General features: G+C 61.7%; 2 protein-coding genes across 5 annotated transcripts in view; one reads left to right on the plus strand and one right to left on the minus strand.

Moving 5' to 3' along the window:
- Positions 1-4,307: 4,307 nt before the first annotated feature.
- Positions 4,308-15,135, minus strand: DENND6B (DENN domain containing 6B; the record flags this gene model as incomplete). Of its 3 annotated transcripts, XM_081084530.1 has the most annotated exons (19): positions 4,308-5,946; positions 6,018-6,092; positions 6,171-6,273; positions 6,380-6,489; positions 6,783-6,836; positions 7,006-7,160; positions 7,334-7,399; positions 7,478-7,572; positions 7,726-7,821; positions 7,916-8,038; positions 8,319-8,374; positions 8,649-8,711; positions 8,794-8,873; positions 8,987-9,092; positions 9,548-9,628; positions 9,979-10,091; positions 10,622-10,664; positions 10,738-10,776; positions 14,950-15,111. In XM_081084530.1, 19 exons carry the CDS (start codon positions 15,109-15,111, stop codon positions 5,824-5,826), a joined length of 1,743 nt encoding a protein of 580 aa, XP_080940656.1. In that variant the 3' UTR covers positions 4,308-5,823. The 3 variants fall into 3 exon arrangements, with proteins under 3 accessions (XP_080940656.1, XP_080940657.1, XP_080940655.1); XM_081084531.1 differs by lacking the exon at positions 6,783-6,836 and having other exon boundaries at positions 14,950-15,135; XM_081084529.1 differs by having other exon boundaries at positions 7,334-7,572.
- A 6,380-nt stretch (positions 15,136-21,515) lies between these two features.
- Positions 21,516-23,767, plus strand: part of PPP6R2 (protein phosphatase 6 regulatory subunit 2) — a 64,662-nt gene continuing 62,410 nt past the window's right edge. For both annotated transcript variants that reach the window (XM_081084230.1, XM_081084228.1), the window contains exon 1: positions 21,516-21,742. The gene's annotated coding sequence lies outside the window, so the exon portion shown is untranslated. The remainder of the gene's footprint in view (positions 21,743-23,767) is intronic.

Below are 23,767 nucleotides of genomic sequence, written 5' to 3' on the forward strand. Positions count from 1 at the left end.
CCCAGCTCCAGGTTCAGCCCAGCCTGGTTCCTCCCATGAAGGTGGGGTTGCACCTGGGGCAGGGCCGCCTGGCAGGTGAAGAGCAGAGGGAGTGACTGCATAGTTCAGAGGGAGTTCCGGTAGCCCTGGGGGGCCCTGGGCGGCCCTGGGGGGCCCTGGGGCAGAACCACAGAGCCGTCAGAGGCGCTGAGGTGTGGGTGTGGGAGGCCCCGAGGGCAGCTGCACCTGTAGGGGGAGCCTAGGACGGGGCTGGGCTCCCGCCTCATCCCCCCCAGGGCAGACAGCAGTGCCGGCAGGGGAGGTGGTGCAGGGGATGTGAAACCAGGGAAGGGAAGAACGGGAGAGAAAAGGGAAGCAGGGGTGCCACGCCCCCTGAATCACCCACAGGTCCCACCTCCCCCGCCTGGGATTAGAGACCAAAGACAATTAGCTGGAGGCCCCACCCCAAACACAAACGGGAGAGGGACTCTGCCCAGCCCCTACCTGCCACAGTGACTCAACCGGCCCGGCCAGAACCTGCCTCTGCCTCGGCCTCACGGAGGGAGTCCAGGCTGAGGCTGGGGGACCGCTTTCCGTGGGCCAGGCCTGGGGCGGCCCCCCTCCCCTCACCGCCCCCAGCTTTCCTGGCACGAGTCCAAGGCAGCGCCTCCACACGGAAGACAAGCTCGTTCCCCACCCAGGAGACCAGGGGCTGTTGTTGCAGCAAGGACGGAGGCAGGCCCTGGCCGGGTGCTCAGTGGTTAGAGCCTCAGCCTGTGGACAGAGGGGTCGCGGGTCTGATTCGGTCAAGGGCACACGCGTACCTTGGCTGCAGGGTCCCTGGCCCCCGTTCAGGAGGCAACCGATCGATGTGTCTCATGTTGGTGTTTCTGTCTCCCCCTCCTCCTTCCCTTCTACTCTCTCTAGAAATCATGGGGGAAAATATCCTCAGGTGAGGATTAAACAAAAAAGAGAACTGAGGCGGGACTTCCTGCTCACGGGAAGACGTCTTGGTGGCAGAGGGCGGCCTCTCCTCACCAGGCCACCCCTGCCTGTCACACCCACCCACGGGGGGGGGGGGGACAGACACCCCATGCCTCCAGACGGCTCAGGTCCCTGGGACGCCTCCTGGGGGCCGGGGCCAGTGCCATATGGGCCCTCCCCAGGCTGCCAGCCCACCCCGCGCCTTCCAATCCCATCTCTTCTGCTCCACTCGGCTGGGCTGGGGCCAGGCCCTGGCTCCCTGTGCTCTCCCAGCTGCTGGCTCTGCCTCTTCCATGAGGTCCCTGCAGGAGCTGCTGGCAGCTTGGCTCTGGGCACACACGGCAGGAGCCCATCCATGACCTCGGGCCCTCACCTTGGGGCCTTCACCAGTGGGACAGGCTGCCGGGCACCACATCCCAGCAGGGACACCCATGGGGGCCAGAGCTGGGCCACGAGGGGCTTGTGTGTCCGCTGCTCCTCGGGGGTCAGTGAGGGGGCAGGTGGGCGGCCTCAGCTGGACCCCTGAGCTCCGCCCTCAGCAGCCTCAGTCACACCCACACCTGCGCCCTGGCATCTCTGGGAAGCACAGGGTGTGTGCCTGAGCCCAGCTCAAGGCCGTGGGTCCCAGGGCCTCTGGGGACGAAGGGTCCTGGGGCTCCTCCTGCCCCATGGCCTCCCCAAGGCGGGCTCCGGGAGCTGCTGGGGCCACCCCTGGGCGTTCTCCAACCCGAGGGTGACGCATCCCCTCCCACCCCGCCCCCCCATGACCGGTCGGAGCAGCCTCGGAGCTGAGCCGCCTGGGGGAGGGGGAGCTGCCCAGACTAGCCGGTCTCTTCCTCCCGGGGCTCTCAACCCACAGCCCCGGAAGTGGATCCCTCTTCCAGGCTGCGGCCTCCCCCTTGGGTGGCTGGACACGGCTGGATAATCCAAAATAATTCCGTCTTGGCAGGCGGCCGGCGGGGGAGGGGGACTGGAATTCCAAACCCTGTTTTCCTCGGCAACTTCCCTCCCCTCCTGGGTGAGGAGCCCGCCAGCCCTCAGGCTTCCTGCCACCCTGGGCTCAGGCTGGCCCCAGGAGGGGCGGCGGGAGGGGGTGGGGGGCGCAGGGCCCACCTGCTGGTGCTCAATCTTCCCTGGGGATTCCTGAGAGCTGTCACACCACAAACACACCCGCCAGCCGGCCGGGCGCTGACACCACCCTCTGGGGACCCTGGGGCAGAAGAGGCCCCTCCGCCCTCCGCCCTCCGCCCTCCCTCAGGCCCTGCCATGGCTCTGCCCTCCAGGCTAGGGGGGCATCTGGGTATGGGGTGGGCTGTGAACCCCCCGGCGGGCGTCCTCGCTCTTGCTCTCCCACTCTCCTCCCCCTGGGATGGGGGGCGGGGGGACACGCAGAGGCTGAAGTTAGACATGAACGGGAAGCTCCCTAGAGAGCCCCTCTGGCCCTGGAACATTCCACCCGCTTGAGGCCCAGCCGCACCCCCAGTCCTGACCGCCCCCCCCCCCAGCCACGGTGGGCGCAGACAGACCCTTCATTCCTTTCCCCAGTTGCTGGGAGGAGGAGCCCCAGACATGGCAGGGAGCTCTGGGCTCTGGAGCTCAGGGACCCCGCCGGTTCGCCAGCAGCCGCGCGCAGAGGGGCGGGGAGGCCTATCCCAGGGGGCTCCCACAGGAGGCGGCGTCGGAGGTGCGGGGCCGGAGGGTGGGTGCAGGCCCCGAGCTCTGAGCCCACCCACCCCTGCCCGGGTCTGAGGCTTCCTGGGCCCCGGGGTGTTCACCCAGCGCCGCACCAACAACCCACAAGGGGAACTGTCCGCGCGGGCCCCGGGGCTCCAGACGCCGGGCCGGGCCGCCTGTCCCAAGTCAGAACCTGCACCCGGCCCGGCCCGGCCCGGCCCGAGTCCTCCTCACGGGGCCCAGGGGCTGTGGGGCCGAGGCCTGCGCAGGTCCGGCCCCTGGGAAAGCCGGGCTTGCACCTGAACCCAGCGGGCCGACCTCCGCCCGGGCACGGGTCTCCGCGGGGCCGCGGTGGGAGGGGGGCTCGGACCCGGGCCGGAGCGAGGGGCTCCAGAGCCGCGGGCGGCAGGAGGGGGCGCTGCGCCCCGCCGGGACCGTCGGCTGAGCAAGACCCGGCCCCGGGCGCCGCAGCCTCGACCGCCGCCGAGAGACCGGGGTTCGGGCGGCCCGCCCCAGCCCGATGGGCACCGGCCGGCGGCCCAGGCCCGGCCACCCTCCGCGGGGCGGCCGCTGCCCGGGGCCCTCGCACCCGGAGCGCTCCAGGCAGGGGCGCAGCAGCTCACGGCGAAGCCCCCCGCCCCGCGCGGCCGCCCCGCGGGCCCTGCACCCCATTTCGTACCTGCTCGTCCGCCGACAAGACTCGATGGCGCCCGGGCCGCGTTCGGCGCTGCGCTCCGGCCCGCGCGGCTGCCATGGAGACGGGCCTTTGTGTGGCCGAGGAGGGGCCGGAGCGCGGGAGCAGCGGCCCCGCCCCCGACGGGGAGGAGGGAGAGGCGGGGGGAGAGAGGGAAGGCAGGGGAGGGGAGGGAGGGGCGGGCCGGCTGCCCCCGCGCCCCCCGCGCCCCCCGCCCCCAGTGTGCGTCACGGCGCCGGGCAGGTTCGGCCCGGTTCTGGTCCAGGTTCGGGTCAGGCAGCGAGCGCCCTGGGTCACAGGGGAGCCCAGGCCTCGCGATGGGGGAGGGCGCCGAGCCGAGCGAGGCCCCAGGTGCCCCCGCGGTTCTCCCCGAGTCCCCACTCGGTCGGGGAACAGGCGCCAGACCTGCCTTTCCCGGGTGGAGGCTGCTGGGCCCGAACCCGCTCCTGGGGACCTCAGCACCCCACTTCCTGGGGGAAAGGCGCCTGGGAGTCTCCTTGCAAACGCATCTGTGGCCCCAGCTGCCCTCCCCAACCCCACCCTGGGCCCTGGGGACTCGCACCGGCCCCACGGCGGCCCTTCAGGGCGGAGGTGCGCGCGCCTCCCCTGGCCCGGCTCCGTGCGCAGCTCCGCGCCGCCCCGGCTGGAGAAGAGGGGGCAGGACAGGCCCGGGATGGTTAGCACCGCTCCCCAAACCCTCACCCGCTGTGGGGACCTGCCCTGCACCCGGCCTTGTCCCCTCCTGCAGACCTGCCCCCTCAGGCACCTCCTCTGGGTGCTCCCCACCTTGGACCTGCCCCCCAGAGGATAGGAGGGTGTTGCTCACTGCTTTCAGCATCTCGCTGCCCTCCCACCCCTTCACCCCAACCACATCCACACCATGCCCACCCCGCCTCCACTGCAGGGAACCCCAAAAGTACCCGCGTCTGACAGATGCCAACTTTTTACTAAAAAAAGGAAGTTAAAACACAAGCAGTGTGGTCACAGCACATTTTAATACCAAAGGTGTGGGAAGGCCACTATGCCAGACTAAGGGAGTCTTTAAATAGAGGCAGGAAGCTGGGGCCACTCCTTCCTGCCGGGAGCAGACACTGCATCTCCGCCCGCCCGGCCCTGCACAGGCCTCCCAGCCCCAGCACAGGGGTCACCACAGCACCTCCTGGGACACTGGGCTCCTGCCCATCTAGGCCTTCCTGCTCTCAGGCTCTGCTGGGGGGGGGGCGGTGTTCTGCTTCCTTTGACCCATCTACCCCTTCCTCCCCGCTCTGCGTCCCCCACTGGGTTACAGTGAGCTGCACAGGCCTGCACGTGGGCCGCAGGGGCCTCCAGCTTGTTCTGCTAAAACGCAGTTACTGCCTCAGTTTCCAGACTGAAGACAGTGAGACTGTCCTAGGGTTAGGTCTGGGCCAGAAGCTGACACAGACGCTCAGACCAGCACGTGGCCGTCTGCCTGGGAGGGCATGCACCCCCCAGGGGCAGGACTGAGTGAGGCTTCAGGAGGGACAGGAACCCCACCAGCCCGCAGCCGCTCACTGCCGGGACCGCCTCAAGGAGGCACGGAGCCCCGCGGCCTGGCCCAGCCCTCAGGTGAGGGGTCTGACGGGGGAGCCTTACTGCAGGCCCACCGCTCCGGCCCTTCCCCCAGCTGACCCTGCTCTCACCCTGTGCTGAGTGGGGGCAGCCCTGGGCCTGGCTGGGGCGTGCACCCCCTCTGGGAGCTGCGACCCAGGCAGCTGTGGCTGTGGAGGCTTGGGCTGGGGCGGGGCAAGTAAGCCACTCAGGCTGCATATAGGGTAGATGGACCTGGGTAACCCCAGTGCCTGTAGCCACGTGTGGGGGGGGGGGGGGGGCGATTACTCCAGGGACAGGGCCTGGGACAATGCCTGGAGGGTGGGAGCCCATGGCTGGGTCCCACACTGCCCCCTAGTGGCCTCTCAAGAAACCAGCAATCAGGAGGCCAAGCACCTCATCCCCCGAAGCCAAGGACCTGGGCGAGGGGTCCCTGGTCCCAGGCAAGTGGGTGGGTGGGCCCTGTGAGGAGGGGCTGCCCGTCAGCTGCCTGTTCCTGTCCTGGGCTGGGCAGCCGGTGGGGCTGAAGGACACATCAAATGCAACGCATTGGGCCTTCCAGGACTCAGCAGACGGTGCCTGGCGGGGGGGGGGGGGGGGGGCCCAGGCCCCAAGCAGCGAGGACTCACAGCCAGCCCGCCCCCCCCGCCCCCCCAAGCTGGCAGCCCTGCAGCGGGCAGATGGGACCCAGGGGGAGGGGAGGCTCCAGCCAACACATGACCGTCAACAGGCAGGGCTGAGGCTAAGGCTCCAAAGCCCACTTTACTGCTGGGACAGAGGTGCTGGGCGGGGGCCAGGACCGGGACGGCAGGGAGCCTGGTCGGCGCTCGTGCTTGGCTGGGCCACCCTCCCTGGAGAGAGGGAAGCTCAGCCAGACCCAGGCCCCCGGGCACGAAGGCCCAGACCACACCCTCTGGCCTGTCCTAGGGAGGGCACAGGACAGCCTGCAGGTCCGTGGGCAGGGAGCCGATGGCCGTCTCGATGTACAGCCGGGCCTGCTGCAGCGTCTCCGCCGCCACAGGGAGCTGGTGGCCCTGTGCCCGCACCTGCAGGGGCAGCACTGGTCAGGGGAGAGCGGCCCCGTGTCCCGATGGCCCGGGCCAGGCAGGCTGCTCACCAGCTTCTCCCGAAGTTTCAGGACCAGGTCCACGACCTCCACCTCGGACTTGCCCTTCATCCAGGTCTCGATGTTCTGCCATGAAAAGGTGGGGCCACCCATCACCACAGCCCTCCCCAGCCCCAGCCCCCCAGCCTCCCGGCCCCCCCTTACCGCCTCACAAATGGCCTCCAGGTGCAGGGCCTCCAGTTGATGGGCCATCTCCTTGCGCCGCTGCCGGTACCAGCCGTCAAAGTGGGGGGACTTGAAGAACCGCCTGTGAGTGAGGCAGCGGCCGTGGGGCTGACCCGTCATGGGTTGGGGACGGGCACCCTGTACCCACCAGCAGCAGGAGCCCAGGTCCCGCACTGGCGTCCACCCACCTGTAGAGACCCAGCCAGTCACCCTTGAGGATGCAGGTGAGCTGGGGCCCCGCCTGCTCCAGGCTGCACAGGAAGTCCTCCTGGTGGAAGGGGCGGACCTGGGGAGGGGTCTGAGACAGGGGCCAGGTGAGCCCTGGTGCCGGAAGGGAACAGCCTCCCAGGCCCGGCACCTGGGCTGGCCAGGACCCCCCTCGGGACACAGCCTGATCCCCCCATCCTGCTGGGAAGACCCCAGAGGGGCGGCCTGGGGCCCTCTGTGTGGCCCCATTGCTCCGTCCTGTAAGGGACAGTGGTAGGTGTGGGGACGGCCTAGAGCCTGGGGACCCCAGCACCATGACCTCCTCCCTCCCCCAGAATCAGCACAGGAACCCTCTCCCAGCCTCGCCCAGAACCTGAACCCCACCTTCCAGGGCATGATGCTCTTCCGCAGGGGCATGAGGCTGGCCATGTAGTGCTCCTGTCGGGGGGAGTGGCCTGGGCCTCAGCCTGGGGTCTCGGGGTCCCCGCCCCGCCTGCCCGCCCTGGGCCTCAGCCTGGGGTCTCGGGGTCCCCGCCCCGCCTGCCCGCCCTGGGCCTCAGCCTGGGGTCTCGGGGTCCCCGCCCTGCCTGCCCGCCCTGGGCCTCACCAGGGGGATGATGAAGCTCTGCGTGAGCTCCAGGAGGTGCCGCCTCAGCAGCGCGGTCAGCACCCCCGCGGGCCGCTTCTTCTGCAGGCCCCGGAGCAGCCGGCGGAGCAGGGCCTTGTCCCGGCGCAGGTGCGCCGTGTACGCGGTGTAGAGGCCTGGCGGAGGCAGGGCTGGTCCTGTCCTGGGGGCTCCCTCCCACACCCCACAGCGGCCCCCTTCAGGGATGCCTGCACACCTGTCCCTGCCTCCACCCCCCCCCCCCCCCAGAACGCAGAGCCCACGCCTGGGTCCTGGAAGGAGAGGAGAGGCTCGTCCGAGGGGCACACACCTGGTTTGGGGTCGAGGGTCTTCAGCCTCGAGGGCTTTTTCAGCTTGACCTGCTTCGGGAGGCCGCCTGGAAACAGAAACCGCTGATGGCCCGTCGGGGCCCAGGCCCAGAGCCCAGTCCCCGGGCGCAGCCAGGCCGCCTCACCTGACATCCTGGGCTCCCCGACACGGAGGATGTGGGGCCAGTGCTGGAGAGTTTTGATGAAGAAAGGGTTGGTGACCCCCAGGACCACATTAGGTCTAGAGAGAGAGGGAGGAGGGAGGAAGCCGCGGCAGCCCGGGCAGGGCGGGGCCGGGGGCGGGGCCGGGACAGGGGGCGGGGCAGGGGTGGGCGTGGCAGGGGGCGGGCCGGGGCGGGGGCGGGGCGGGGTGGACAGAGAGGCCGGCACTTACGGGGCCTGCGTGCGTGTCGCGAACTCCTTGAACTCGCTGTCGTGGACGGTGAAGTAGGGGCGATAGTCGCAGCAGAACTTGAGGGGCTGCAGGCAGCTTCGGGGGGAGAGGGGGTGGGGGCACAGCAGGCCCGTGAGCACCGCTGGGCAGGCCGTGCCCGACGCAACGCCCTCCCACCGCACCTGGCTACCTGGTCAAGGCCAGCACCATCTCGGAGGACACGGCGGGCGAGGGCGCCAGCACCACCAGGGGCTCCCCGAGGAGCATGAGCTCCCACAGCGTCTGCACGTGGCTCAGCACAGGCTGCAAGCACCTGGGGGGCGGGGGGCAGCCTCAGGCAGCGACCGCCGACCAGGAGCCCTCCCTCCCTCCCTCCCTCCCTCCCTCCGGGTGCCTGGCCTCTGGAACTTTCCTGCCCCGGCCCATGTGGCCTCGGTGCAGACCCAGCACTGAGTCCTCCTCTGTACAGCTCTCCCTCACAGACCGGCCGAGGGTCCATTCCTGGGGCAGCGGCCCCGTGGCCCCGCCTGCCCCCGCCGGGCTGTGGGCTCCCTCGCGGTCTGCGAGCAGCGAGCAGCGGCCTAAGGGCTCACCGGCACAGGTCCAGCTCGTGGACACTGGCGAGTACCAGCGGGGCCGGCAGCAGGTTCTGACGGGAGGGTGGGCGGCATCAGGTGGAGGGCTAGTGACCACCATTAAGCCCCAAACAGCACCCCTCACCCAGAGAGCCCTGGGGATTGTAGCCCACACATCTCCCACCCATACCCCCCACAGCACGGGGGGGGGGGGCGCACCCAGACACAAGCCCCTGGCTTTGCCTGGCGTCTGGCCATCCCACAGGGCTCCCGGCAGCGGGGTGGGGAGGTCCAGGCAGGTAGTGGGTGGATGCAGGTGCAGCGCCACTAGCCCAGGAGGGGCCCCACCTCTTGGCCACACTGCTTCAGAGGACTGGATTCAGGCTTGTCCACCCTGGACGGGACGTGTACCTGGGGGTAGAGGCAGCAGCTGCCAGCCAGGAGTGGCACCCCCATGCCCTGGGCACCTTTCCGCCCGGCCGGCCACCCTCACCTGCAGGACGACGCCCATGACTGGCAGGTTCAGGGTCTGCCCAGGCACCGGGGCCGGCCACTGGTCAATCTCACTGCACACTGTAGTCCAGGGGGTCAGGGTCAGGAGCCTGCCCTGTGGAAGCGGCCCGCCAAGGCCACTGAGTCCCACAGCTGGACGATGAGACTCTCTGGCTGTGCTAATGGCCACTCACCTGCTTCCAGGCAGGGCGCCAGCTTGTCAAAGTACTCGGGGGCGATCAGGCTCAGCAGCGCCTGGAACAGCCGGGTGAAGGGCAGGCGGGACACCAGCACCAGAGACTGCGGGCCCACGGCCGGGAGAGGTCACCCAGCCACGCAGGCGTCTGCAGGGCCCTGGGCCTGGCTCATCCCGAGTCACCCAGGGCCGTGCGCTCCACCAGCTCACAGGACAGCTGTCCCGCGATGGCCCAACTCGGACCCCAGGGCTATGAGCTGGGAAACCACAGCCTTCCCCAGATAGGAAGGGAAACCCCGACGACACATGGGTGGGCTGAACCCTGGGCCTTCAGAGGAAATGCATGTGGCCAAGTTTCTCTGGGGGTCTGAGCTCAAGGCTGAAGTTCAAGTCCTATCCTAGAGTGAGAAGCAGGGGGTCTGGGGCCCAGGTGCTGTGCTGGGTGAGGGAGGGGCTGCAGCAAGGGTGTGGAGGGCACCCTCACCCCCTGCCTGCTGCCCCGGTGCCCCTGCCCTCAGCGCCTGTCTCAGTGGTGCCCCTCAGGGGGCCACGGGCTCACCTTCTGGAAGTAGCCCCTCTTCACGGAGCTGTCCTTCACCTGCCGGAAGTACACGTAGCCGAAGTAGTGTGCGGACTCCCTCTGGAAGGAGCAGTCAGCAGGTGGCGCCACTCCCCACGCGGCTCCTGCCCACCCAGCCCCAGACCTCTCTGCCGGGGCTGCTCCACGCTGCCCCTGGTCCTGGGGGCAGGCCCGCGCATCCCCCACTCAGAAGGGGGTGGCACCTCCAGGGACCATCTGTGCAGACTCGGGGAGCAGCCAGGCCGCTGCTCACCAGCCACCCCTGGCAGCTCGCATGTGCACAGGGAGAGCCCCATGGAGGCCAGGCTGGCCAGCGCCCTCCTGCCCCACAGGCCCCGGCACTGGGAGGGGCTCCCGGGCCAGCCCGAGCCTGGCCTGTGGGCAGCGGGGCCGGAGAGGCAGCCGCTCACCTGCAGTGACAGGGGGGCCTCCCGGTCGTAGTGCCTGTCGTCGGTGGGCCGAGGGCTCCTCCGCCCTCCACACTGACGAATGCGGAAGCTGAACTGCGTGTCCCCGAGGCAGCCTGGGAAGGGGGCAGCCCCCCTCCACGTCAGGGCTGGAGACCCACCGCCACCACACGTGGGCGGGGACAGCAGGGGCGGGGAGGCCCTGGGAGTGTGACCGCTGAAGGCCCCGGAGAGAGAGCCCGCTGCTGAGTCTGGCTCTCCCAGAGGAAGCCCCTGTGTCCTCACTCCTGGCCCTGAGCTTCAGAGTAACGCCCAAACCCAGACGCATGGGCAGCAGCCCATCGGAGCACAGGCGGCAGGCAGTCCGGGGAGGCAGTGTGGCGGGCAGGCTGAGCCCAGCACCGGGAGCGGGGGAGCAGCAGCCAGCCCCTGGTGGCGTGGAGACCAGACCCCGCGGGTCCCTCTTCCCGCACAAATAAGGGGAACCTGTTGCCTCTGCTGCGTGGTGGGCTCGGGGTGTCTCCTCAGAGCGCTCCTGGGCTGTGCTGGGCCCGGCCTGGGCCCCAGGGGCTCCCGGATGGCCTCCCTCCCACCCTCCTCCTCTCCCCCCCAGCCCAGAGCCGGGAGGGCTGTCGGAGTCGCCTACCTGAGTGGGAGTCAGGGAAGGACAGGTAGCAGATGCTGCTTTTCTGAAACACATGAAACCCGGTGAGGGCTGGCTCGCTCCTGGGCGCCGTCGGCTCCCCAGCGGGCAGGACCCACCTCCTTGTCCGTGAGCCGGAAGTCACTGGGGTACACCAGCTGCGGGCACAGAGCGCTCGGTGAGGCTGGCGGGCTGCTGGGCTGCAGTGTGCTCCTCTCCGCCCTCCGCACCAGGCCCCTAAGGCCTCTCCTCACCTAGGCCTGCCTCACCCCGGCCCTCGGAGCCACTTGCCCAAACTGCTTGGGTCTCCCTGACTCCACCATCGGCCTCTGTCCCCACAGCTGCAGGAGGTGCTTCAGACCCTGCCATGGCCTCCTCTCCCGCCTGGAGTGGCTGCAGGGCCCTCCCATTCCTGGGCCCCATCCCACCAGCCAGAAGGCCTTGAGCTGTGCCATTCCCCTGGGAGGCTCTCAGATCGGGCCCCAGGCCCCTCATCTTCTCTTTACACAGACGTCACCTGACACAGTGGCTTCGCTGTCCCTCCACTAGCTCCCACTAGTCAGGGGTCCCGGAGCTTCTGACCTGTGCCCCGCCCTGCTGTGAGCTCCAGGAGTGTGCCCTGGGCTCTGCAGTGTCCAGTGAGTGTGACCAGCTAGACAAGTCACACACCCCTTGGGAGTGGATGGTCAGTGAAAACCCGGACACGAAGTGACCGGCTCTGAGTGACCTGGGAGACAGGCTGCGGGGGGGAGGGGGCCGCAGGGAGCACTAACCACGGGACTCCTGGCAGGGTCTCTACACAGACCTGACGATTCCGAGGGGCCCTGGGCTCCCAGCACCCACTCCCTGAGCTGTGCAGCCTCATCAGCTGCTCAGAAGCCCAAGCTCACAGAGCTGTACGGCCATTTGCTTAGAATTCACTTTCTAAATGGTTACACTCTAGAAAATTAGACATGAAAATGCCATAAGGAAACAAAATAATCTCTTAACTTTTCTTGTGATTTAAATTTTCTTTATTGATTTTAGAGCAATAAGAAGGGAGAGAGAGAAAAAAACCCCCAGCAATTTGTTGTTCCACTTATGTATGCATTCATGCGTTGATTCTTGCATGTGCCCTGACCAGGATGGAACCTGTAACCTTGGTGTATCCAGACGACCAAATAAGCTACCCGGCCAGGGCCTGCTCTTGTATTTTATTATTATTTTAATCCTAACCTGAGGAGCTGCTTTTACTAATTTTATAGAGAGAGAGAAAGGGAGAGGGAGAGGGAGAGGGAGTGAGAGATAAAGAAACATTGATGTGAGCCTAGCTGGCGTGGCTCAGTGGTTGAGTATCGACCTATGAACCAGGAGGTCAGGGTTCCTTTCCTGGTCAGGGCACATGCCCAGGTGGCAGGCTCGATCCCCAGCGTGGGGTGTGCAGGAGGCAGTTGATCAATGATTCTCTCTCATCATTGATGTTTCAATCTCTCTCTCCCTCTCCCTTCCTCTCTGAAATAAATAAAAAATATATTAAAATTCATATCCTATATAATAAAACCCTAATATGCAAATTGACCAAACGACCAGTAGCTATGATGCGCACTAACCATCAGGGGCAGACACTCAATGCAGGAGCTGCCCCCTGGTGGTCAGTGCACTCCCACAGGGGGAGCATTGCTCAGCCAGAAGCCAGGCTCATGGCTGGCAAGTGAGCGCAGTGGCAGTGGAGGGAGCCTCTCCTGCCTCTGAGGCAACACTAAGGACCCCTTGGGGGATGTCCAACTATCGGAGGGGAGCGGGCCTAAGCTGGCAGTCAGACATCCGCCAAGGAACCCCAGGCTGCGAGAGGGTGCAGCCTCTAACATGTGTGTGTGTGTGTGTGTGTGTGTGTGTACTGTGTATATATACACACACACACACACACACACACTGGATGTCCAGATTATTATGACCACCTCACGTCTGTAGGCAAATTAGCTATAATTTCGCGCTGAAGTTGCTAGAGGGCCAGACCATTATAAATAGGGAAGCAGATTGTTTACCACGACAGAAGTGACTTTTTTCTGAAGATATGGGTAAACAATGTGATTTAACAGCCTTTGAACCTGGGATGTACTTGAACGTGAGTGGCCAGATTATTATGACCACCTGACGTTTGTAGGCAAATTAGCCGTACACTGCATCGTATAGGATATGGAAGCCGAAGGCCTGTTCGAACACCTTTGCTGTCTGCAGTTACCAAGATAAAACGTCTCCAATTCGCACAGGAACACAAGGATTGGACAGTCGAGCACTGGAAAAAAGTCATGTGGTCCAATGAATCACGTTTCCAGTTGCATCATGCAGATGGCAGAGTGAGAATTTGGCGGAAACAGCATGAAAGCATGCACCCCACATGCATGAGTACAACCCTTCAAGCTGGTGGGGGCAGTGTTGTGGTGTGGGGCATGTTTTCCTGGCATGATTTGGGCCCTTTAATTTGTGTGGAACAATGTGTGAATAGCACAACATACCTAAGTATCGTTGCTGATCAGGTTCATCCTATCATGTTGATGGCGTATTCCAATGGAGACGGCTTCTTCCAACAAGACAATGCGCCATGCCACGGTGCTCGTATTGTGCAGGAGTGGTTTCAAGAACATGAGGGAGACTTTACCTTGCTTAGGTGGCCCCCACAATCACCAGATCTCAATCCAATTGAGCATTTGTGGGACGAAGTTAAAAGAGCCATCAGGCAGCTGGTTCCACAACCATCAAATCTCACAGAACTGGACAGCGCTATTCATCAGGCATGGTGTCAGATTCCTCGCATCACCTTTCAACATCTCGTGGAGTCAATGCCAAGAAGAATCGCCGCAGTATTGAAGGCAAAAGGTGGCCCAACGAAGTACTGATGGGGTGGTCATAATAATCTGGCCACTCATCATAATATATATCCCACGTTCAAAGGCTGTTAAATCACATTGTTTACCCATATCTTCAGAAAAAAATCACTTCTACTGTCCTGGTAAACAACCTGCTTCCCTATTTATAATGGTCTGGCCCTCTAGCAACTTCAGCGCGAAATTATAGCTAATTTGCCTACAGACGTGAGGTGGTCATAATAATCTGGACACTCAGTGTATACATATTTTTTTTAAAAAGAAAAGAAACATTTATTGGTTGCCCCCCACATGATGGAACCTGTAAGCGGTGTATCTGGACGACACTCTAACCAACTGAGCTACTCAGCCAGGACTTCTCTTGTGATTTTATGGGGAACAGTTTGGGCAACAGTAAGAGTGTGGGCTCTGTGATGTGGGCGCATCGCCTCACCTCTCTATGCTTGGGCCCCTCCAAGAGCTGGGCTGACACAACAGTGCACGCCTGGTGGGGATGGTTTGGTGCATGGGGTTTGCACAGAGCTGGGCACCATGCCAGGGCCCGAGTCCTCACTGAGAGTCAGCCCTTTCTGTCTCAAAGACCTGGGTTTCCCATGGCCTTGCGGGGTCAGCAAGGCCTCAGATAAAACATCCCTCATCCCCATAGGCTTTCCAGGATGGGTGTGCAGCCAGCCTCCTCTGGGCCAGCTGCAGTCCCAGGTGCCCTGCCTGTACCCTCCCAGAAAGTCCCCGAGGGTGTGGTGAGGTCTACTCCAGCCTCCCCTGCACCGGCCAGCTTCCTGGCCTGCAAGATGGCCTTCAGGGCGCGGGGACCATCCTGACAGCCCTTGGGAAGGCCTCTGCTGCATTTTCACCTACACCCAGAGGAAGAGAAGCTGCTGGGAGTGGGGGTGGGGGGGAGCACTGCAGACAGTGGGAACACCCCAGGCCCCAGCCGGGTGCAGCAGGCTGGAATAGGACCCACAGGGTCTGGATCTGATTCTAAGTGAAGGAAGAGGTGCAGCCGGATTTAAGCAGAATAGCCACAAAGGAGGGGGTCACAGCAGCGGGGGGAATGATCTGAGATCCTTGTTGCCAGTGGAAGTGTCAGCCTCCGCCGCCCATGGGGTGTGTGTGGGGGTGGGGGTGGTAGGAAGAGGCCAGGGTGACCCCTGGGATTCAGGCTGGAGCAACGGAGGGGAGACGGTGCCGCGGCCACTATGGGGAAGGGGGAAACGAGGTTGGTTTTTCTTGAGGAAAGTCAAGGGCATCGCTTGGGTTATCCACAGTGCTGGGTCCCTGTCTCCCCCATCCCAGGGGGAAGTCGCCTCTCCTTCCTCTGATGGGGCGCGCCTCTTCCAGGAAGTGACAGCACAGAGTTTTGGAGAGGGACAGGCCGGCGGGGTGTCTGCCCGACTGCACCCCACGCGCAGAGGGCTCCCGGCCGCGTGACCACCGCCACCACCGCCCCCTCCGCCCCCCGCTCACCTCCAGCGCCTGTCCCAGCTCCAGGTCGAAGGTGACCACGCACACGCACTCCAGCCAGGCCGAGAAGCGCGCCCAGGGCGTCGCTGGAGCCCGCGCCCCCGAGGACGGCGCGCCAAGGCGGTCGCGAGGCCGGCGGGGCCAGGGGCCTGACTGCGCGTCCATCGCGGAGATGGCAGCAGCCTGCAGCGCGTTGCCAGGGAAACGGCCAGGAGGCGTTGCCGGGTAACTGCCTGGAGGCGGTGGCCGCGGCGCCGGTCGGGAGCGCGCCGCGGAGCAGTCGAGCGGCGGTCGCGGGCCAGAGAGGCCTTTCCGAAGTCTCGCCGCCCCTTGGCGGCCGGAGGAGCGCAATGCAGCGGAAAGGCGCCGAGCCCACCAGCGAGACGGGCCCGCGCGGGCTAGAGCGGTCCGGAACGCTGAGGCGGGACTTCCGGCGGGTTTGTGTGGGACCCGGGAAGTGGGTAGACGCGCGTTGGGGCCTCGGCAGGATGCTCCCTTTCCACCAGTCTCGCAGTCCGGCGATGAGGATCTGTGCTGCGTCTGCTCCCTGGGGCCCTGCAGAGCTGCCCCGTCCCGGGTTCGCGCCTGCCCGGGCTGTCTTTTTCCCCACGGCCAGTCCTCGGGGCGTGCGACGGCGCCCACGGCCTGCTCTGGCCTCCTGGTCCGCGCCCTCGAGTGTTTCTGGGCCTCGTCGGGCTGCCCTGCTCGCAGTCCCAGGCGCAATGGCCGAAACCAGCCAGGATGCGTTGCGAGGCCACCAGTGTCAGTCGAGCGAAGAACAGAGTTTGGAGCTGAGACAGTAACTACTTAACTGACAGGTCATATATTTTAGTTTTTCGGTGTTTATTAAAATACTAGTGGCGCGGTGCACGCATTCGTATACATTGAAAGGGAATTAATTGGAAGAACTATTTTAATGTCCCAACTCGCCTTTTCTCTCTAATGGAAGTGACAACCAAATTCATGACCCACGATGACAGACATGCGGAGGGATGGGCGCCAGCGAGAGCTTTATATGGAAGGCGCGTGCGCGAGTCAACTTAGCCTTTTCTAGATAGAGAACAAACTTGCTTCATTAGACCTGCTTTCTGGTTTAGCTAAACTTTTTTTTTTTTAATATATTTTATTAATTTTTTACAGAGAGGAAGGGAGAGAGATAGAGAGCTAGAAACATCGATGGGAGAGAAACATTGATCAGCTGCCTCCTGCACATCTCCCACTGGGGACGTGCCTGCAACCCAGGTACATGCCTTGACCGGAATCGAACCTGGGACCCTTCAGTCCGCAGGCCGATGCTCTATCCACTGAGCCAAACCGGTTCCGGCTGGTTTAGCTAAACTTTTTCCAGCCCAGTGAAGCCCCCCAACTTCCCTTCCAGGTAATTGTCAGCAACACAGCAGTAAATACCAACACGAAGCAGATGATTATTGTACATCACGCAGGGAGAACAAAAGGTGAACTATTTAACTACCCGTGTTTGACTATATTCTGCACAGTGAGAAAACCTGAAGTCATTTTCAAGCTCCACCATTTCTTCTTTTCAGTCGGGTCAAGTTTCTAAGCCTTCTAAATCTCTGTTTTCTGGCTAACAGAAAGAAAATAGGATTCCACCGAGTCTCCTGTCTGCCTACTCCAGGACTTCTGTGAGGATCAAATGAGATGAGGCATGGAAAACGCTTCACAGACATTTGGTTACAGTGTAAAATGTTTCCACCTAGCTATAGAGCAAGGCATGTTCCTGGGCTGAAGAAATTTCAAGGAGGCTGGTCGCTAGGGAGAGGAAGCAGGGTGTTAGTACATCATTACCCAGATGGTCAGACACTTAGCATATTAGCCTTTTATATAGAGAGAGAGACTAGAGGCCCGGTGCACAAAATTTGTGCACAGGGGAGGGGGGCGGGTGTCCCTCAGCCTGGCCTGTGCCCTTGGGGGATGTCCAACTGCAGTCAGACATCCTCACAATCTGGGACGCTGCATGCACCAATGACCACACTTTTCACACAGGTGAAAGGCATATTGCTGCTGTTTGGGCAGCTACATTTTTTTGCCCTGATTATAAAAAGTAGTACATAATATGATCCTTCTGAGGCAGTAGCACCATTTCCCCATCTTATGGGTAGAAAAACTGAAGCAGAGAGAAGTTAGGTAATTGGCTTTGCCACACAGTTATAAGTGTCAGGATCAGGGCTGACCACAACATGTGCAAGCCAGAGTCCATGCATGTCATCGCTACATCATGCTGTTTTTTCAATGTTAGAGCAGCCTTGCCAGGTTTTAATTTTTAAATCTAAGAGACTGTTCCCAATATATAGTGTAAGGTCCCTAGGCCTGGCCGGCAATCAGGGCCGATCTGTGGGGCGACCGGTGGACAGGGTGATTGGGGGGCCCCCACTGGCACCCACCTTGGCTGGGGGTCTGACATCGCCCGCTGGCCAGCACTGCCCCCAACCCCGCTGCTGCCGCTGGTCGCCTTACCCTTGGGGGCAGCTCCTGCGTTGAGCATCTCCCCCCTGGTGGTCAGTGCGCATCATAGTGACCAGTCATTCCGCAGGTTGTTCTGCTGTTCAGTCAATTTGCATATTAGGGTTTTATTATATAGGATATTTTTATTGATTTCAGAGAGGAAGGGAGACGAAGAGAGAGATAGAAACATCAGTGACAAGAGAGAATCATTGATCGGCTGCCTCCTGCATACCCCACACTTGGGACCAAGCCCACAACCCGGGCATGTGCCCTGACCAGGAATTGAACTGTGACCTCCTAGTTCCTAGGTCAAAGCTCAACCACTGAGCAATGCCTGCTGGGCTGGTGTGTTGTTTTTTTTAAGGGAACCTCCCCTAGCCGGGCTAGGCTGCAGGGACAGCCCGTCTTGGTGGCTGGTAGGAGAGTTGGGGGTCGCTGTTTCTCTAGCTCAGGGCCTCCGTGGTCACCTGCAGTGGGAAAGAGTGGTGAGGCCTCTAGCTGTGAATTGTCTTGGCCTACAGGTGACGTCTCTATCACTTCTACTTAAGGCGGTGGGCCCACACTAGTTACGTGGTCCCAACCTCACTGCAAAGGACCCTAAGAAATGAAGAATATGGGAGCCACAAAAGTATTACCCTTTATAATGACCACCTGTCATTGAACTTGTGATGGGACCCTTATTTCATAAATCACCAAGGTAAGGAAACTGCTACCAACTACAAAGTGATGAGCATTCAAATGTTTTCAAAGATTCTATTATGAAATGTTCGAACATGCAGAGAAGATCAATGAATGGTACAATGACCATAAACCTCCTGCCTAGAATCACATCCATAATTAATATTTTGGTCTGGCTGGTGTGGCTCAGTGGTTGAGCATCGACCTAGGAGCCAGGCTGTCACAGTTTGGTTCTGGGTCGGGCATATGCCCAGGTTTCGGGCCTGATCCCCAGTGTGGGGCATGTAGGAGGCAGTGGGTCCATGATTCTCTCTCATCAGTGATGTTTCTCTTTCTCTCTCCCTCTCTCTTCCTCTTTGAAATCAATAAAAATATTTTCTTTTAAAAAAGGAAGAAACAGCTCTCCTGACACCTTGACGTTGGCCACCAGTCATTGCAGGCCTCTGACTTCTAGGAGTGTAAGAAAAGGGTGGTGAGGGTGGTGGGGGGGTGGGGGGGCACGGGAGGGGCTGGAAGAGGTTTATGGCGGGAAAAGGTGGGCCTATGCAATACTTTCAACAATAAAGATTTTTTTTTTTAAAAAAAAGAAGTGTAAGAAAGTAAATGTTTTAAGCTACTAAGTTTGTGGTGATTTGTTACAGTAACAGTAGGAACCGAATACATACAGTGTGTCTTTTCTGTCTGGTTTCTTGCACTTAGCATAATATTGCAGAGATGTATCCATGTTGTTGCCTATGTCAGTAGTTTGTTCCTTTCTATGAACAGTAGTCCATTGTCTGGATATCTGACATTTTCTTGATCCACGTACCTGGGTCGGGTTAGTTCCCTGATTGGGAGGCAATCAATCGATGTCTCTTCTCTCTCTCTCTCTCTCTCTCTCTCTCTCTCTCTTCCTCCCTTCTACTCTTTCTGTGACGCAATGGAAAAAATGTCCTCTGGTGAGGAAAAAAAACAAACATATATTTCCTAACCCAAATAATTTCTCGTATGTTTTTTCTAGAAGTATTTTAGTTCTCACATAAGTCTATTCATTTTGCATGAATTTTTGTGTGTGGTATGGTTTATTTTTTTTTGCATATGGATAACCAATTTTTCCAGTATCATTTGTTGAAAACATAATGATTCCCTATTGAACTGACTTAGCATGTTTATAAAACAAAAAAAAAATCAACTGATCCTATTTGTGAGGGTTTGTTTTTTCTGTTCTGATGGGTTTGGTTCCCAGTCAAGGGCACGTACCTGAGCCAAACCGGCTAGTTTTAACAGAAGAATACAATATTCAGTGCTACAGTGACAGATTGAAGGAGCAATTAACATAACCAGTGATACAATGACTGCTGCAACTGTGCATATACTCATTTTGGGATAAGAGTGATGTTAACATAGAAATATTCAAACCCGCCCTGGCTGGTTTGGCTCAGTGGATAGAGCCTTGGCCTGCAGACTGAAGGGTCCTGGTTTCGATTCTGGTCAAGGGCACATGCCTGAGTTGTGGGCTTGATCCCCAGTATGGGGTGTGCAGGAGGCAGCCGGTCAGTGATTCTCATCATTGATGTTTCTCTCTCTCTCCTTCCTCCCTGAAATCAGTAAAAATATAATTAAAACAATTGTTTAAAAAAATATTCAAACCCGTAAAGAATTTTTTGTGAATTTATTTGAGCCAAACTGTTGACATACACCGGAAAGCAGAACCTCAACGAATTGAGATAATTGAGAACGACGGGTTACATCTGTATTTATACGTTGCAATCAAAAGAGGGACCTAGGTGGGTTACATGAAATCCATTGGTGATAGAGCAGAGAGGCGGGAGCAAGCAAAGCGGGGGTGGGGTTGGGGGGAACCCCTGAGATTGGGTGAAGAGTAAAATGATGGACATATATTTAGGTGGGTGCAGGAACAATTAACAGGATAACAGTGAAGGAATTTGTGGTCTCTGTCCTGGCGCCCAGCACATTAGGCTGTGCCCCAAGGGGTCCAGAAAAAGGGAAGTTACAAGTTACCCAGACATTTCAAGGGCATGTTATCATAGAGGCAAAAAGACAGGCTCAGTGAAGGTAAAGGTTGACCTTGTCAGTGAAGATACTGGCCTAGGTGACTACCCACCATCGCTGCTTTAGTTAAAATTTAATTTCAGACCATCCCTGTGGTGACTTTAGGTCTCTGAGTTTGCAAGACCGCCACATAGGCCTCCCCTGAGCTGTCAGGGGAGCGCGTGGGCCCTTTGGTTCACAGTGAGGATTTCTTCAATTGCAGTAAGGGTGGGTGCATCTTGTTAGCTGAAAATATTAGTTGTTTCCTGTTGTATGGAAGTTCAAGTATGTTTGAAAGGACCCATACAAACCCAACTACCCGGACGGTTGGACCCCACCGGTTGTGCACATCCTGCCTCAGCTCCAAATCCACTTTTCTGTGCCCGCCCTGCGATGACGGGAGCTGCATCCCTGGGCATTTCTTCTGCAGTTGGCAGGGCGTTCGGCTTGGTCAGTAGAGGCTGCTAGAGGGTCACTGCCAGGGGAAGGGACCTCCTGGCCTCAGCCTGCGTTCTGCAGGGGCGTTTCTCTGGTCAGTTGCAAAGCTGATGCTCCCCCCCCCCACCCCCCCCCCCCCCGCTTCCTGGAAGGTCACCCTAAGGAACTTGCCAGATAGCTGCCCTGCAGGAAAGGTATCCAGGGGTGGATCCTCGCTATCAAGCCGCTGGAGGGGGTGCCCGGGAGCACCAGCGCAGGCCCTGGACGCTGGGAAGTCAGGCAACCCAAGCCCGCGCCTGCAGCCGGCCGCGCGAGGCCCCAAGCAAACCCTCTGGCGCCCCCTTCCAGCCCAAGCTCAGCGGAGGCCAGGCCAGATCCGCTTCCGCGGGGAGGACCAAGGTGGACTGGGAGATACTGCTTAGGTCAGCGGTTCTCAACCCAGGCAACGTGCCCAAGGAGTTCAGAGGACACCCCGCTGCCCCATAGGGAGAGGACCTCAGCCATCGCGGAGGGCGCCCCCGAGAGCAGGGAGACACACGCCCCCGGGGTGCGCCCTCTCTCTGAAGGGGTAGTTCTGTTACTGCCGGTGCGGCAGGAAACTTATTACCGCAAGTGCATTGTCCCATGACGAGGTACCTGTGCTGGTACAGAAATTCAGCAGAACCTCAGAGGGACCAGTAAGAGGAGAAAGCTGCCCCCACCCACGCCGCCCAACGTCCGTCAGCCCACTCGCGTCCCCGCACCCGGCTCGGAGCCGCTCAGGATCCGGACGCGTCTGAGTGAGCAGCGGGCCCCGCCCACACAGCGCTCCGCCCCGCCCCAGCGTGAAGCCCCACCCCCAGCGTCAGCGTGCGTGCCCCGAGAGGCCCCGCCCTTGCCCTTGAAGCCCTGCCCCCCCCGCGCCAGCGTGCGCGCCCCGAGAGGCTCCGCCCCCGCGCCAGCGTGCGCGCGCCCGCCCCGCAGCCGCCATTTTGGAGTGACCCGAGCGCTACCCGCGGCCTCAGCCGGTCCCGAGCCGCCCGCCGGCCCGCGCAGTGTCCGTGGGCGCCGAGTCCGTAGGCGCCGCGCCGGGCCGGGCCCATGTGCGTGCGGCCCGCCCCAGGCCGCCCGGGCTTCGCCTCCGCCAACACCCTGGCCTCCACCCGGGTCTCCGAGGAGCCGCCGCGACGCCCGGCCCGCGGGGCAGGTGAGTGCGGCCGCCGCAGGCTCCTCAGCACCCGCGCCCGTCCGTGCCCCGGGCGTGCCCACCGGTGTCAGTGCCCCCATGTCAGTGCCCGCCCCTCCCCTGCCAGTGACCTCCCTTCAATGACAGGCCGTCGGTGTGCACCCCGCCCCGTCGGTGGCTCCCGTTTCTCTCCGCCTCAGCGCCCGACGTCGGCGCCTCTGCCCCTTCGGCTCCGTCAGGGACCGTCCTGTCAGCGCCCGACCCGCCTGTCTGCGCGGGACACTCCGCCCCGCTGCTCGCCCCCGCCCGCCGTCCCGCTCGGTGGCCCCGCTTCCGGGCTCCGAGTGTGGCCACCCCCTGCCCCTGGCCCGGCACCTCCTGCCCCTTGACGGCCCCCACCTGCCGCTGTGCCCCTGACCGCCTGGCTGCCCACCCCTGGCTCCCGAGCCTCCCGGTGGCTCCTGGGGCCGGGCCTGCCCGCCGCCGGCAGCCCCTCCTCGGGCTGCGCCCGGACCCGCCTGCCGCGTCCCTGGCCTTGTCCGCCCGGTCGGGACTCCTTCGCCCGCTGTCACCTCCCCAGGCCCTCCCGGCACCGGCAGCTGCTGGCGGCTCTCCCCTCCCTCCCTTTCTCCTGCCGTTGGCTTGTCTAACTCCCAAGCTCTGGGGCGAGAAGCAGTGGCTGCGAGAGGAGCCGGGGGCTGCAGGGGCGAGGCCTGAGGTGCCTCCTCGGGACCCAGACCCCTCGTGTGCGGCCGTGGCCCCTCTGAGAGCACCGGCCTTGCCGCCAGGCCGCTCCCTGCGGGCCCTGAGTCCCGAGTGGACCTGGGCCGAGCCGGAGTTGTAAGCGCCATTGTCAGACGTGGGACGGGGACGTGCCTCAGGCGAGAGCAAGGTGTTGGGAGTGGGTCGGGTGGGGTGTAGGTCCCGGGGTCCCCCTGGGGCTTTGGGGGGAGAGCTGTTGGGAATGCTGATCCGCGGGGAAGAGAGGACTCGGGGATGGAGCAGGCGGTGGGCTGGGGGGCGTTGCAGGTGGAGGTGGAAGGAAGGCCGGAGGGAGGCCAGGCTGCAGGCACAAGCCCAGCGGGGGTGGTGGCTAAAGCCTTGGGCATGGCCACTACTCAGACACAGCGCGCCAGCAGCTGACCGTTTGTGTGTGCGACTGTGTCAAGTGCTTGGGGTGAGGGACTTCATTTAGTCCCCCGGGAACCTCCCGTGTTAGCATGAAGAGACAGCGACACGACACATGGGCAGGTTGCCTAAAGCTCCCCCCCCCTTCTTATTTTGGTTAAGGAAATGGTTAACTTTAAAAGTACTGTTTTTAAGTTTTTAAATAATAGCGATAGCTGATTGAGTACCAGTCACTTATTTAAAAAAACAGCCCTAGCCAGTTTGGCTCAGTGGGTAGAGCATCAGCCCATGTGCCCAGTCAAGGGCACATACCTCGGTTGCAGGCTCCATCCCTGGTCGGGATGCGTGCAGGAGGCAACCAATCATGTGTCTTTCTCGCATGGATGTTTCTCTTTTCTGTCTCTCCCCCCCCTCCACTCTCTCTAAAAATCAATGGAAAAAATATCCTAAGGTGAGGCTTAACAACAACAATAAAATATCAATGGAAAAAATGTCCTCTGGTTAGGATTAACAAAAAACAAAGCAAAAAAGACAAGACCAGGTTATTTTATTTTTTATTTTATTTTATTTAGTAGTGGCCCAGTGCACAAAATTCATGTGGGGGGTGTGTCCCTCAGCTCAGCCTGTACCCTCTCCAATCTGGGACCCCTTGGGGGTGTCCGACTCGCAATCCGGGACCGCTGGCTCCTAACCGCTCACCTGCCTGCCTGATCGCCCCAATTGCCCCCGCTGCTGGCCTTCTCACCCCCAACTTCCCCCTCTTTGTTGGCCTGATCGCCCCCAACTGCCCCCCCAACCAGCCTGCTCACCCCTAACTGCCCCTGCTGCCCCCCCCCCCTGCTTGCCACCAACTGCCCCCCTCTGCAGGCCTGATCGCCGCCAACTGCCCCCCCCCCCCCCGCCAGTCTGCTCGACCCC

This window comes from Myotis nattereri (assembly GCF_964212035.1).
Source record: "Myotis nattereri genome assembly, chromosome: 2".
Lineage (NCBI taxonomy): Eukaryota > Metazoa > Chordata > Mammalia > Chiroptera > Vespertilionidae > Myotis > Myotis nattereri.